The sequence below is a fragment of the Eschrichtius robustus genome, chromosome 1 (assembly GCF_028021215.1).
Source record: "Eschrichtius robustus isolate mEscRob2 chromosome 1, mEscRob2.pri, whole genome shotgun sequence".
NCBI classification, from domain to species: domain Eukaryota; kingdom Metazoa; phylum Chordata; class Mammalia; order Artiodactyla; family Eschrichtiidae; genus Eschrichtius; species Eschrichtius robustus.
The window spans coordinates 195,645,909-195,662,895 of NC_090824.1; the positions used below are offsets into that span (position 1 = coordinate 195,645,909).

Sequence of the window (16,987 nt, forward strand, 5' to 3'; positions counted from 1 at the left end):
TTTTATAATAAAATAACTTTTGCTATCATACTCTATGTCAGAGAAATTCTGGAACCTAAATGCATATCATCTGCCTATTAGAGTCAATTCAAAGTTACTTTTTTGTAGGTATCTTTCTTCTGACCCCGAATTTATTTTTGCCTTACGTCCATGATGAGACGGGTAGACTGACAGTACTTTGCCTTGAAGTTTATGAAATGCATTGCTACCGGTGACTGGAAAGATGATGTTGTCCCCATAGTCCTCCTCTCTATGATGCCCAGGGGGAAAGATATTCTGTTCTCAATAAGAGGGATAGATATTCTTCAACACATAAGTAGATTATTTCTACCTTTTGGATACCCAATCATAGAGCCAGGAAATGTTCCCATTTCATACTGGCTGAAAGAAAACTTAAAACAAATCTGTTGGGTAAACAAAATGTGGTATACCCATATAATGGAATATTACTCAGTCAGTAAAAGAAATGAAGCACTGACACATGCTAGAACATGGATGTATGGAAACATTATGCTAATTGTAAGAATCCAGACCAAAAAAAGCCACATATTATATGATCCCATTTATATGAAATGTCTAGAATAGTCAAATCCATAGAGACAGAAAGTAGATTAGTGGTTGCCAGGGGTTGGGGGGAAGAAGAAATGGGGAGTGACTGGTAATGGCTACAGGATTACCTTTTGGGGGATGAAGACATTCTAGAATTAGAAAGTGGTAATGGTTACACAACTTTGTAAGTAAATGAAAAAAAAAAAAGAAAACACTGAATTGTAGACTTTAAAACAGTGAACTTCACGGGATGTGAATTGTATCTCACTGAAAAAAAATCTGTGAGACTTCTGCTTCTGTCTGTGAGTTGTGTAAATAAACTAGAAAATTGGGAGAAATGTAATAACTGTTTTCAGATATTGGAATTGGACCACAGACAGAGCAGGACGGCCATTCCTTAGAAAAGGAAAAAAAAAAAACTTGAAGATAATTCAACTTTCTGCCTAGAGATAATTTCCATACGGCAGTGAAGGGAAAGGAAATCCAAACTGTACCTGGTAATGTAGATGAGTTGAAGACAGAGGTTGGAGTTCAAGATCAAAGTGACTAGAATTTGCAGAGCAGAGTGCCAGACAAAAAGAAGCTGCACAGGGAAAGAGATACAGAAATCTGCATAACATTCCCCTTGAGTGTCTTGCTGAGTATCAACCTGTGCATGCATCAGGCAAAATGCCTTGAGGTAGGGCAAAGAACAACTGCTGGAAAAGGAACAATTACTGGGAAGTTGTAAGCCAAAAAAATTCCCAGATCTCAGGGCTAGCAATCATTTGAGTTAACATCCAGAGTAGCAAGACCTAGCTGAGTACATGGGGCATTTAATAGCAATCTAAGAAAGGTCATATATTGATAGTAAGATTAGACTAGCCTTACAGTAAAGGCTACTCCAGATCCAGTTTGAAATGCTTAACAATAAGCCTCAAAAGAATCAAGATGATCTGAAATTAACTGCCTCTGAGAACAAAATCCAACAGTCCTTAAAAGATTACAGTAAGTGGCAAGATGGGAATAAAGACACAGACCTACTAGAGAATGGACTTGAGGATATGGGGAGGGGGAGGGGTGAGATGTGACAGGGTGAGAGAGTGGCATGGACATATATACACTACCAAATGTAAAATAGATAGCTAATGGGAAGCAGCCGCATAGCACAGGGAGATCAGCTCGGTGCTTTGTGACCACCTAGAGGGGTGGGATGGGGAGGGTGGGAGGGAGGGAGATGCAAGAGGGAAGAGATATGGGAACATATGTATATGTATAACTGATTCACTTTGTTATAAAGCAGAAACTAACACACCATTGTAAAGCAATTATACTTCAATAAAGATGTTTAAAAAAAAAAAAAAAAGATTACAGTAAACTCCAGCACTCAAAAATGTAAAACCTACAATGTTAGGCTCCTAATAAAAAATTACTACAATGCTAAGAAAGATGATAATGTCTTATAGCAATTAAATAAATTAAATTCATAATTAAGAACCTTCCCACAAAGAAAACTCCAGGCCCAGGTGGCTCCACTGATGAAATTCTATCATTTATAGAAGAACTGATACTTGTCCTTCACAAACTCTTACAGAAAATATAAGGCTATGTATAAATATAAAAACCATACAAATACGTTATGAGGAAACTACAAAAGTCACCTATAAAGATAAACGCAAAAATAATTAACAAAATTTTAACAAGTGGGATGTAGCATAACATAAAACTGATGGTATATCATGACAAGTAGGATTTAACCCAGGAATGCAATACTGACTTAACATTCAAAAAAGGAATTGATATGATCACCATATTATCAGAATACAAGGCAAAATGATATAATCATGTCAAAAGATGCAAAAAAAAAAAAAAAGCATTTGACAAAACTCAAAACCTGTTCATGATATAAATTCTCAGAAAACGAAATAAAAGGAAATTTCCTCAACTTGATAAAAGGCATCTATGAAAAATATACGACTCACATCTACAAAATGACTGAAAGTTCCCTCCTAAGATCTAGAAGAAGGCAAGGATGTCCACTGTCACACTTTTTATTCAACATTGTAAAGAACGTCCTAGACAATGCAATAAGGCAAGAAAAAAAGTCACACTGGTTGGAAGGGAAAAGTAAAACTCTTTTTTTCCTCAGGCAATATAACTGTACATGTTAAAAAATCCTAAAAAATCAATATTAAATTACCAGAACTAATAAGTCAATATAGCAGTCACAGGATACTAGGTCAATAAATAAAAATAAGTGTAAGACTAGTATACTAAATATCACAAAATATAGCTGATACAAATTAAAAAAGACCTAAATAAGTGAAGAGAGATACCATGTTCATGGATTGGAAGACGCTCTTTTATGAAGATATCAGTTCTTCCAAAACCAATTAGTGAAATTCCAATCAAAATATCTTTTTTTTTGTAGAAATTGGTAAGCTGATTCTGAAATTTACACAGAAATGTAAATGAGAGTGTAGCCAAAATAATCTTGAAAAAGAAAATCAGAAGTTTGAGAACTTACATCACCTGAATTCAATACATACTATAAAGCTATAATAACCAGTTTTATATGCACTTAGGAAAAAAAAAATGACCTCTACCTCAGACTACACACAAAAAGTAACTTTAACTGGGTCATAAACCTAAATGTAAAAGCCCAAACTATAAAACTTATAGAAGAAAACAGGAAAAAAATGGGGTAAACAAAGATTTCTTAGGACACATAAAAAGTGTCCAATAAAAAAAAAAAAGTAACTTCTGCACTTTGATGAACACAGTTGAGGAAATGAAAAGACAAGTTACAGATTTGGATAAAATATTTGTCATACATATTTCTGACAAACAACTTGAATCCAGGAAACTTAAACAACTCTTAAAACTAAATGATAATAGCACAAACATACCAAATAAAAACTGGGAAAGAAATTTCATCACGAAAAACAGAGAAATGGACAATAAGCACATGAAAAAAATACTCAACATTATTAGTCACCAGGGAAATGCAAATTAAAATCACAATACCACTGTATGCTCACAAGAGTGGCTAATATTTAAAAGACTGACAACAGCAATTGTTGGTAGGGATGTGAAACAACTGAAACACTTAAACATTGATTGTGTGACTGTAAAATGGTATGAACACTATGGAAAACAGTTGGCATTTTCTCATAAAATTAAAGAAATTTGCCATATGATACAGCAATTCTACTCCCAGGTATATATCCACAAGAAGTAAAAACAAAGTCCACATAAAAACTTGTACATGAATATTCATAGCAACTTTTTTATAACAGTCAAAAACTGGAAACAATCTAAATGTCAAACATCATGTGAATGGATATACATTTTGTACTATGAAATATTCCACTGTACAGAATATCACTGAACAATAATGAAGAGCCAACTACAGATAGATAACAACAATGTGGGTAAATGCAAAAAAACATTACACTAAACAAGAGAAGTCATACTCAAAAAAATTACACTCATGATTCTATTTAGGGTATGACTAGAACTGGAAAATTTAATCTGTAATGACTGAAAGCAGATCAACAGTTGCCTGGGGTTGGGGTCAGAGACTGAGTAAAACAAGGCATTAAGGAACATTTTAGGGTGATGGATGTTTTAAGTCTCGATTGTGGTTACACAGTATATATTGGTCAAAATTCAAACTACACACTTACAATGAGGGCAGTTTATTGTATGTAAATTATGGCTTCATGAAAAATGTGTGTGTAAAATTTTTTATGACGTGAAATTGGGAGAAAAACACAATTTCATATTATTTTAAAAATAACAAAAGTGTTAAACACTTCTGCTGAGTTAATCACAGGCAAAACGGTATCTTTAACTTTGACTGGCTTCAACAAGAAGCATTCAACAAGTAATATCCAATCACTTTTTTTACTCTCTTTTTTTCACTCCTGCTATATATATATTGCACATGAGTAATGCTTAAAAATAAAGAATTAAGTAAAGTTTAATATCATTACAGAACCAAGAATTTAGAAGTCAAGCATATTCTTACATTTCAATTCTTTCTCTCAGAGACCAAAATATTGATCGTCTTTCTCTAAAGCTAGAAATTTTAAAAAAGGAAAAAAGGCAAAAAATAACATGCTGTCTTCTGACAGAATAAAAAATGTTAATCTAATTCCCTTCTCCTAAACTTTTTCATTTATATATGACTTATCTTCAAATGAAGACACCAGAAATCAGTATCTTACGGTATTCCTCAATTACATTTTCCTTGCTATATACAGACTTATTAAAACAATACTGTTACTCACTTCAATTGTCTTGGCCAGTAACGGTGTGTGAGGAAAATTATACTTGTATACTTCGTTAGCGACAGTGTTTACATCAACGGCAGCCACCACTTGTGCAGGTACACAGCTTTCTGTAATGATAAGTGGAATAACTTAAAAGGTAAAGTCCTTAACAACAATTTGTTCATCATAGAGAGAAGCCAAAATAATAACAGAATTTTGTAGTACATTTCCTCACTTCCTCAATTATCCGGCCAGATCTCAGGTTGTCAGTGGACAACAAAGCCAGGAGGAGCTAGGCGCGAAGTAGAACATTTATGTACCTCTGGTTCGTCTCTCTCAACAGCATTCTCATGCTAAAAATAAGATTTAAATATTTTAGTCATTATCTCTTATATTTGCTTTCCTTCCTCCATTAAGATACACATTTATGAGTCGAATGGAAAGTTTTCCTGAATTAAAACAAACCAAAAATAGAAAAGTGAAGTACAGTAAGTCCCCTACATACGAACGAGTTCCGTTCTGAGAGCACGTTCATAAGTCCAATTTGTTCGTAAGTCCAGCAAAGTTAGCCTAAGTACCCAACTAACACAATCGGCTATATAGTACTGTACTGTAATAGGTACTGTACTGTAATACTTTTCACACAAATAATACATAACAAACAAACAAATGCAAAAAATAAAGAAAACATTTTTAATCTTACAGTACAGTTTCCATTGTTGTCACTTGGTGCTTCTTGGCAGTACCAGCTACATCACCGCTGTTTTTACACTTGCTTCAGGACATCTCAGCTTGAAATAGATACTGTACTACTGTACTCTATACAGTACTGTACAGTAAAGTACACATAAGCAGAACCACTTGTAGAGGATGCACGCATGTGACAATGTACGCCAGACACGTGAACTAACTTACGTGATTGGACATGAGAACACACGTTCACATCTTTGAAAGTTCGCAACTTGAAGGTTCATATGTAGGGGACTTACTATATATTCTTAAAAGCCATATCACTTGGAAATTTATAAATAAATTAACTACCATTTTTTCCTCAACTTCTAACATTAATACAATGCTGCTTCCCAATACCACTGAAAATGCTTTTAGGTAAGTTTTGGTAAGTTTCAGGTAAACTTGTTTTTCTTTTTTCTTTAAATAGCTTTATTGATATGCAACTCACATATCACAAAATTCACCTGTTGAAAGTTTAGGTAAGTTTTTAAAGGAGGTGAAAAATTAATTGGTGTCCAAATGTAAAAAGCTCTCAGACTAAAAATTAAAAATTTTGACAGAGAGAAGGTGAGAAGAGTAAGAGAAATAAGTACAAGGGCATGTCTTCCTTCACTGCCTGTCTGTCTTGCTGCTAAAGAAAGGCATTTTTTCATAATGCTTTCAGATTCAGAGAATTTTGTCATAGTCTTTAAATGGCAGTCAAAATTTCAACCATGTAAACATAGCTGCTGTTATATTTTGCAATTATCACCCTCTTTGCACTTCTTCCCCAAACACATACAAACCCAATTATGTGTAAACCCTGTCCCAAATCAGTAGAAAATGTGGTTTTTAAAATAAAAGTATTTGAGACGTCTTAGGAAAATCATCAGAGAAAATGTTACAAAATTACATAGTAGCTCCAAATAGCTATTTCTTTAATAACCATTTCTGTTCATAGTTAAATTAGGCAGCCCAAATATCAAAAAATGAAAAAGAAAAATATTAGGATGTGAGGAGCTAGGCTTCATGCAGCAGGCACCTGGAAATAAAACCCAGATCACAGAAGGTGGGGCAAGGAGGGAAGCTCACACATATTCAGAAAACAATCACAACCCTACACTGAGGCCTGGAAAAGATAATGCCAGAGAGAAAACAGGGTTTAAATGTGTCTAAGTAAATATTTACTACATGTGTACTACTAGGCTCAAGACCCTGGGCTAGGACCAGTTATCTTCTAGGTACCCTGCTGTCTTGTATGCAGGTCACTGGAACTTCAAGGTCCAGTTAGTAATATCATAGGCAGCTGCCTCTGAGTTTAAATTCAATAACTAGTTTACTTGCCTTTATATAAAGTCAATTTAAGTTCTAAATTATATCTTTGTCAAAGGCATCAGAGAGATCTTGAAACATAAATCAAGGTTTTTATACAAACTAACAAAAATTAGTATATAAGGATCAATTTGCAAAATCACAAACCTTATAATCCAGGTCAAGAACTATACAACTACTAATCATTTTAAGAGAGCTCAGAATTAAATAACTTCACTGAACTATTCTACTGTTTTGCTAAATAAGATATGTTGTAATTAGCATGATGCTTGTCTTCCTGTTACATATATAGCAATCTGGGATTGCCTGGAGTTAGTTCATATGATTTTTCTCCTTTTTCAGGCTGAATGAAAATCCACAGTAATGTGCCAAATCTGTACCATAATCAATAATTAATTTTATGTTCTTGTATTATGTGCCTGGAAGACATAAAAACTAATAAAACTCAACTGCCAAATGAGTGTTTTATGTGGTGATGAAAGAACTGATGAACCGAAAATTCTTTCTCAGGAAACAATAGATTTTTAAAGTCAATAAACAAGTGCACTGTTTGCACATATTTTAGACTGTTATAAAAAAGGATCTACCGCATAACCTATAAAGTTATTTCCATGATGAAAAATAAACATACTAAGACCTTACTGACACTAATTCAACCTGCCTTTTCAAAACAGACTGTTTTGGGGTATGAGTGTGTAACCAAGGAAAAAGTTGAACTTATAAATAACACTCTTAAAATCAAGCCTTTCAATTCTATCAAAATCTTAAATTAAGCTCCAAAGACAAGTTGTTTTGATATTTCTTACTGTACACTTTAAATCTATGGCCTCCAAAAATCTTTGTTAAGCTGCATACACAGATTTTGAAAATGTTTAACTAAAAATAACCAAACAAATATAATTCAACAGATTTTTGCCTAAGTGAGCTCCATCACTTAAGTGATCCAGGAGTAGTAATTCTCAAAGGGGAGAGAGAATTGGGGAAATGGGATCCATAGGATCTCCTGGGGAAGTAGAAGGAGAGGATGGGTTTTCAGCGCTTTGATCTATTGCTTTCCCTGGATTTTATTCATGGTATTTCAGTTATTATTCTGGACTGCATATTTATCAACAAAAAGCATAGGTACTAAGACATTCCAGTTAGAGAAATGCAACATAAATGATTTTAAAGGATTGTCAGATTAGATCTACAAGAAAAGGTTAAGGGGTAGCATACTCCCATTTATATGAGACCTAAACTAAAAAATGGTAGATTTAGTTATGTCAAGAGAGACTTCTAGGTGAAATGTTAGAATTGTCACGTAAAATGAAGATTGGTTCAAGATGGAGGAGTAGAGGAACGTGCGCTCACTCCCTCTTGCGAGAGCACTGGAATCACAACTAACAGCTGAACAATCATTGACAGGAAGACACTGGAACTCACAAAAAAGATACCCCACATCCAAAGACAAAGGAGAAACTGCAGTGAGACGGTAGGAGGGGCGCAATCACAATAAAATCAAATCCCATAACTGCTGCGTGGACGACTCACAAACTGGAGAACACTTATACCACAGAAGTCCACCCACTGGAGTGAAGGTTCTGAGCCCCACGTCAGGCTTCCCAACCTGGGGGTCCAGCAACGGGAGGAGGAATTCCCAGAGAATCAGACTTTGAAGGGTAGCGGGATTTGACTGCAGGACTTCGAGAGAATTGGGGAAACAGAGATTCCACTCTTGGAAGGCACACACAAAGTAGTGTGTGCATCAGGACGCAGGGGGAAGAAGTAGTGACCCCATAGGAAACTAAACCAGACCTACCTGCTAGTGTTGGAGGGTCTCCTGTAGAGGCGGGGGTGGCTGTGGCTCACCGCGGGGACAAGGTCACTGGCAGCAGAAGTTCTGGGAAGTACTCCTTGGTGTGAGCCCTCCCAGAGTCCACCATTAGCCACACCAAAGGGCCTGTAGGCTCCAGTGCTGGGTCACCTCAGCCAAACAACCAACAGAGAAGGAACTCAGCCCCACCCATCAGCAGACAAGCAGATTAAAGTTTTACTGAACTCTGCCCACCAGAGCAACACCTCGCTCTACCGGCCACCAGTCCCTCCCGTCAGGAAGCTGGCACAAGCCTCTTAGATAGCCCCATCCACCAGAAGGCAGACAACAGAACCAAGAAGAACTACAATCCTACAGCATGTGGAACAAAAACCACATTCACAGAAAGACAGACAAAATAAAAAGGCAGAGGACTATGTACCAGATGAAGGAACAAGAAAACACCCCAGAAAAACAATTAAGTGAAGTGGAGATAGGCAACCTTCCAGAAAATGAATTCAGAATAATGATAGTGAAGATGATCCAGGACCTCAGAAAAAGAATGGAGGCAAAGATTGAGAAAATGCAAGAAATGTTTAACAAAGACCTCGAAGAATTAAAGAACAAACAAACGGAGATGAACAATACAATAACTGAAATGAAAAATACACTAGAAGGGATCAATAGCAGAATAATTGAGGCAGAGACTTCGGTGGTGGCACAGTGGTTAAGGATCCACCTGCCAATGCAGGGCACACGGGTTCGAGCCCTGGTCCGGGAAGATCCAACATGCCACAGAGCAACTAAGGTCATGCACCACAATTACTGAGCCTGCGCTCTAGAGCCTGCAAGCCACAACTACTGAGTCCATGTGCCACGACTACTGAAGCCCGTGCGCCTAGAGCCAATACTCTGCAACAAGAGAAGCCACCTCAATGAGAAGCCTGTGCACCACAACGAAGAGTAGCCCCCACTCGCTGCCACTAGAGAAAGCCCACATGCAGCAATGAAGACCCACATACCCAAAAATAAATAAATGTTTAAAAAAAAGAATAACTGAGGCAGAAGAACGGGTAAGTGACCTGGAAGACAGAATGGTGGAATTCACTGCTACAGAACAGAATAAAGAAAAAAGAATGAAAAGAATTGAAGACAGCCTAAGAGACCTCTGGGACAACATTAAGCTCACCAACATTTGCATTATAGGTGTCCCAGAAGGAGAAGAGAGAGAAAAAGGACCCGAGAAAATATTTGAAGAGATTATAGTCGAAAACTTCCTAACATGGGAAAGGAAATAGCCACCCAAGTCCAGGAAGTGCAGAGAGTCCCAGGCAGGATAAACCCAAGGAGAAACACCGAGACACACAGCAATCAAATTGACAAAAATTAAAGATAAAGAAAAATTATTGAAAGCAACAAAGGAAAAACGACAAATAACATACAGGGGAACTCCCCATAAGGTTAACAGCTGATTTCTCAGCAGGAACTCTACAAGCCAGAAGGGAGTGGCACGATATATTTAAAGTGATGGAAGGGAAGAACCTATAACCAAGATTACTCTACCTGGCAAGAATCTCCTTCAGATTCGACGGAGAAATCAAAAGCTTTACAGACAAGCAAAAGCTAAGAGAATTCAGCACCACCAAACCAGCTTTACAGCAAATGCTAAAGGAACTTCTGTAAGTGGGTAACACAAGGGAAGAAAAGGACCCACAAAAACAAACACAAAACCATTAATAAAATGGTAATAGGAACATATGTATCGATAAGTACCTTAAACATGAACGGATTAAATGTTCCAACCAAAAGACACAGGCTTGCTGAATGGATACAAAAACAAGACCCGTATATATGCTGTCTACAAGAGACTCACTTCAGACCTAGGGACACATACAGACTGAAAGTGAGGGGATGGAAAAAGATATTCCATGCAAATGGAAATCAAAAGAAAGCTGGAGTAGCAATACTCATATCAGATAAAATAGACTTTAAAATAAAGAATGTTACAAGAGACAAGGAAGGACACTACATAATGATCAAGAGATCAATCCAAGAAGAAGATATAACAATTATAAATATATATGCACCCAACATAGATGCGCCTCAATACATAAGGCAAATGCTAATAGCTATAAAAGAGGAAATCAACAGTAACACAATAATAGTGGAGGACTTACACCGCACTTACACCAATGGACAGATCATCCAGACAAAAAATTAATAAGGAAACACAAGCTTTAAATGACACAATAGACCAAATAGATTTAATTGATATTTATAGGACATTCAATCTAAAAACAGCATATTACACTTTCTTCTCAAGTGCACACGGAACATTCTCCAGGATAGAGCACATCTTGGGTCACATATCAAGCCTTGGTAAACTTAAGAAAACTGAAATCATATCATGCATCATTTCCAATGGCAATGCTATGAGATTAGAAATAAATTACAGGGGAAAACCATAAAAAATACGAACACGTGGAGGCTAAACAATATGTTACTAAATAACCAAGAGATCACTGAAGAAATCAAAGAGGAAATCCAAAAAAAAAACACCTAGAGACAAATGAGAACGAAAACACAATGATCCAAAACCTATGGGATGCAGCAAAAGCAGTTCTACGAGGGAAGTTTATAGCAATACAATCCTACCTCAGTAAACAAGAAAAATCTCAAATTAAAAAAATCTAACCTTACACCTAAAGGAACTAGAGAAAGAAGAACAAACAAAACCCAAAGTTAGTAGAAGGAAAGAAATCATAAAGATCAGAACAGAGGGCTTCCCTGTGGCGCAGTGGTTCAGAATCTGCCTGCCAATGCAGGGGACATGGGTTCGAGCCCTGGTCAGGGAGGATCCCACATGCCACGGAGCAACTAGGCCCGTGAGCCACAACTACTGAGCCTGCGCGTCTGGAGCCTGTGCTCAGCAACGAGAGAGGCCACGATAGTGAGAGGCCCACGCACATGAAGAGTGGCCCCCGCTTGCCGCAACTAGAGAAAGCCCTCACATAGAAACGAAGACCCAACACAGCCAAAAAATAAATATAAATAAATAAATAAATAAATAATTAAAAAAAAAAGAATAACAACCAATACTTATAAAAAAAAATTTAAAAAAATAAGAACAGAAATAAATGAAATAGAGACAAAGAAAACAATAGCAAAGATCAATAAAACTAAAAGATGGTTCTTTGAGAAGGTAAACAAAATTGATAAACCTTTAGCCAGACTGATCAAGAAAAAGAGGGAGAGCACTCAAATCAATAAAATTAGAAATGAAAAAGGAGAAGTTACAACAGACACCGCAGAAATACAAAACATCATTAAGAGACTACTACAAGCAACTCTATGCCAATAAAATGGACAACCTGGAAGAAACGGACAAATTCCTAGAAAGGTATAACCTTCCAAGACTGAACGAGGAAGAAACAGAAAATATGAACAGGTCAATCACAAGTAATGACATTGAAACTGTGATTAAAAATCTTCCAACAAACAAAAGTCCAGGAACAGATGGCTTCACAGGTGAATTCTATCAAACATTTAGAGAAGAGCTAACACCCATCCTTCTCAAACTCTTCCAAAAAACTGCAGAGGAAGGAACACTCCCAAACTCATCTTATGAGGCCACCATCACCCTGATACCAAAACCAGACAAAGATACTACACAAAAAAGAAAATTACAGACCAATATCACTGATGAACATAGATGCAAAAATCCTCAACAAAATACTAGCAAACAGAATCCAACAACACATTAAAAGGATCATAACACCACAATCAAGTGGGATTTATCCCAGGGATGCAAGGATTCTTCAATATACGCAAATCAATCAATGTGACACACCATATTAACAAATTGAAGAATAAAAACCATACGATCATCTCAATAGATGCAGAAAAAGCTTTTGACAAAATTCAACACCCATTTCTGATAAAAACTCTCCAGAAAGTGGGCATAGAGGGAACCTACCTCAACATAATAAAGGCCATATATGACAAACCCACAGCAAACATCATTCTCAATGGTGAAAAACTGAAAGCATTTCCTCTAAGATTAGGAACAAGACAAGGATGTCCACTCTCGCCACTATTATTCAACATAGTTTTGGAAGTCCTAGCCACAGCAATCAGAGAAGAAAAAGAAATAAAAGGGATCTAAACTGGAAAAGAAAAAGTAAAACTGTCACTGTTTGCAGATGACATGATACTATACATAGAGAATCCTAAGGATGCTACCAGAAAACTACTAAAGCTAATCAATGAATTTGGTAAAGTTGCAGGATACAAAATTAATGCACAGAAATCTCTTGCATTCCTATACACTAACAATGAAAGATCAGAAAGGGAAATTAAGGAAACAATCCCATTCACCATTGCAACAAAAAGAATAAATTACCTAGGAATAAACTTACCTAAGGAGGTAAAAAAGACCTGTACTCAGGATACTGCAAGACAATGATGAAAGAAATCAAAGATAATATAAACAGATGGAGAGATATACCATGTTCTTGGATTGGAAAAATCAATATTGTGCAAATGACTATACTACCCAAAGCAATCTACAGATTCAATGCAATCTCTATCAAATTACCAATGGCATTTTTTACAGAACTGGAACAAAAAAATCTTAAAATTTGTATGGAGACACAAAAGACCCTGAATAGCCAAAGCTATCTTAAGGAAAAAAAAACAGAGCTGGAGGACTCAGACTCCCTGACTTCAGACTATACTACAAAGCTACAGTAATCAAGACAGTATAGTACTGGCACAAAAACAGAAATACAGATCAATGGAACCGGATAGAAAGCCCAGAGATAAACCCATGCACCTATGGTCAACTAATCTATGACAAAGGAGGCAAAGATACACAATGGAGAAAAGACAGTCTCTTCAATAAGTGGTGCTGGGAAAACTGGACAGCTACATGTCAAAGAATGAAATTAGAACACTCCCTAACACTGTACACACAAAAATAAGCTCAAAATGGATTAAAGACCTAAATGTAAGGCCAGACACTATCAAACTCTTAGAGGAAAACATAGGCAGAACACTCTTTGACATAAATCACAGCAAGATCTCTTTTGACCCACCTCCTAGAGCAATGGAAATAAAACAAAAATAAACAAATGGGACCTAATGAAACTTAAAAGCTTTTGCACAGCAAAGGAAACCACAAACAAGACGAAAAGACAACCTCAGAATGGGAAAAAATATTTGCAAACGAATCAATGGACAAAGGATTAACCTCCAAAATATATAAACAGTTCATGCAGCTCAATATTAAAAAAACAAACAACCCAATCAAAAAATGGGCAGAAGACCTAAATAGACATTTCTCCAAAGAAGACATACAGATGGCCAAGAGGCACATGAAAAGCTGCTCAACATCACTAATTATTAGAGAAATGAAAATCAAAACTACAATGAGGTATCACCTCACACCAGTTAGAATGGGCATCATCAGAAAATCTACAAACAACAAACGCTGGAGAGGGTGTGGAGAAAAGGGAACCCTCTTGCACTGCTGGTGGGAATGGAAATTGATACAGTCACTGTGGAGAACAGAATGGAGGTTCCTTAGAAAACTAAAATAGAACTACCAAATGACCCAGCAATCCCACTACTGGGTGTATACCCAGAGAAAACCATAATTCAAAAAGGCACATGCACCCCAATGTTCACTGCAGCACTATTTACAATAGCCAGGTCATGGAAGCAACCTAAATGCCCATCGACAGACAAATGGATAAAGAAGATGTGGTACATAGGTACAATGCAATATTACTCAGCCATAAAAAGGAACGAAATTGGATCATTTGTAGAGACATGGATGGACCTAGAGACTGTCATACAGAGTGAAGTCAGAAAGAGAAAAACAAATATCATATATTAACACATATATGTGGAATCTAGAAAAATGGTACAGATGAACCGGTTTGCAGGGCAGAAATAGAGACAGATTTAGAGAACAAACATATGGACACCAAGGGGGAAAAGTGGTGGTGGTGGGGGGGGGGTGATGAATTGGGAGATTTGGATTGACATGTATACACTAATATGCATAAAATAGATAACTAATAAGAACCTGCTGTATAAAAAATAAAATAAATTTTTTAAAAAAATAATAAAAGGGATAGAGAAAATACCAAAAAAAAAAAAAAAAAAAAAAGAAATGTCACTGAAAATACATGCGTAATTCCTGCTTTTAAATATGTTTCTTATTAAAGTGGGCAAGAAATGCACACACACATACACACACACACACACACACACACACACACACATTTGAATAATGGTTATTTTCCTTCTTTTTCTGATCACACTCTCTGGAAAAGTTGAAGGGGAGAACATCTGGTTGGTAGTAGTAAAAAGGTACAAGTTCACACTCTACCTGTCTTTCCTAACCAAATAAATCAAACAGTTTAATTGTTCATGGATAGCTAAGGTGGAGAAGAAAATCAATATTTTTAAATGTAAATATAAAATTAACTGGCCTACTTTGAAATAAGTAGCTTTTTTTTCTTCTTTTCCTTCTTTATTGTTTTTTTGTGAACTGTATCTCATATAGGTGAGTAATTCGTGAATTACCTCATTATAATCACATCTGAAACATCTAATCAGATATGTTAACACTGACATCTAGTTGTGAAATGGAAGATCAGTTGAATACATCTAATGTCTATTTCTTTTCATTCAAAGTGATAGTTTAATTAAGAATAATAATATTAAGCAAAAACAGACATGCAAGGATTCTAAAATTAAAATAATTACCAAAGTATATTACTTGTTTCTTTTTAAAGATTCTTGCATTTCGAAAATCACAAAATCGGTTACATTTCTTTACACTAACAATGAAATATCAGAAAGGGAACGTAAAAAAACAGTCCTTTTTTAAATCACACACACACACACACCAAAAAAGAAACAAAAACAAAAAACTTAGGAATAAACCTGACCAAGGAGGTGAAAGACTTATATGCTGAAAACTATAAAACATTAATAAAGGAGACTGAAGACGATTCAAAGAAATGGAAAGATAATCCATGCTCTTGGATTGGAAGAATTCATATTGTTGAAATGGCCATACTACCCAAAGCAATCTACAGAATTAATGCAATCCCTATCAAATTACCCATGACATTTTTCACATAACTAGAACAAACAACCCTAAAATTTATATGGAACCAGAATTGCCAAAGCAATCCTGAAGAAAAAGAACAAAGCAAGAGGTATAACCCTCCCAGACTTCAGACAATACTATAAAGCTACGCTAATCAAAATGGCATGGTACTGGCACAAAAACAGACATATGGATCAATGGAACAGAATAGAGAGCCCAGAAATAAACCCACACACGTATGGACAATTAATCTTCGACAAAGGAGTCAAGAATATAATACAATGGGGAAGTCTCTTCAATAAACAGTATTGGGAAAGTTGGACAGCCTCATGTAAATCAATAAAGTTAGAACACACCTTCACACGATACACAAAAATAAACTCAAAATGGCTTAAAGGCTTAAACGTTAAGACGTGACACCATAAAACTCCTAGAAGAGAACATAGGGAAAACATTCTCTGACATAAATCATATCAATGTTTTCTTAGGTCAGTCTCCCAAGGCAACAGAAATAAAAGCAAAAATATACAAATGGGACCTAATGAAACTTACAAGCTTTTGTACAGCAAAGTAAACCATAAACAAAATGAACCTAAGACAAACTACAGAATGGGAGAAAATATGTGCAAATGATGCGACTGACAAAGGCTTAATTTCCAAAATACACAAACAGCTCATACAGCTCAACAACAATGACGAAAAAAAAAAACCCAATCAAAGATGGGCAGAACTAAATAGACATTTCTCTAAAGAAGACATACAGATGGCCAACAGGCACATGAAAAGATGCTCAACATCACTAATTATTAGAGAAATGCACATCAAAACTACAATGAGGTACCACCTCACACCAGTCAGAATGGCCATCATTAAAAAGTCTACAAATAATAAATGCTGGAGAGGGAGTGGAGAAAAGGGAACCCTCCTACAATGTTGATGGGAATGTAAGTTGGTGCAGCCACTATGGAAAACAGTATGGAGGGTCCTCAAAAAACTAAAAATAGAGTTGCCATGTGATCCAGCAATCCCCCTCCTGGACATATATCTAGATGAAACTATAATTTAAAAAGATACATGCACCCATATGTTCAGAGGAGCACTATTCAGAACAGCCAAGATATGGAAACAACCTAAATGTCCATCGACAGGTGACTGGATAAAGAAGATGTGATACATATATACAATGGAATACTACTCAGCCATAAAAAAGAACAAAATAAT

The 16,987-nt window shown here is 36.1% G+C and overlaps 1 protein-coding gene across 3 annotated transcripts in view; it reads right to left on the reverse strand.

Annotated features, from left to right (window-relative positions):
* Nucleotides 1-16,987, reverse strand: part of TRDMT1 (tRNA aspartic acid methyltransferase 1) — a 57,844-nt gene that overhangs the window by 22,385 nt on the left and 18,472 nt on the right. For 2 of the 3 annotated variants that reach the window (XM_068538943.1, XM_068538933.1), the window contains exon 2: nucleotides 4,824-4,933. In XM_068538943.1, coding sequence (XP_068395044.1) covers nucleotides 4,824-4,933 — 110 coding nt within the window. Of the gene's footprint in view, nucleotides 1-4,823; nucleotides 4,934-5,040; nucleotides 5,159-16,987 lie in introns of those variants that run through there. The other variant, XM_068538953.1, reaches the window with a different exon arrangement.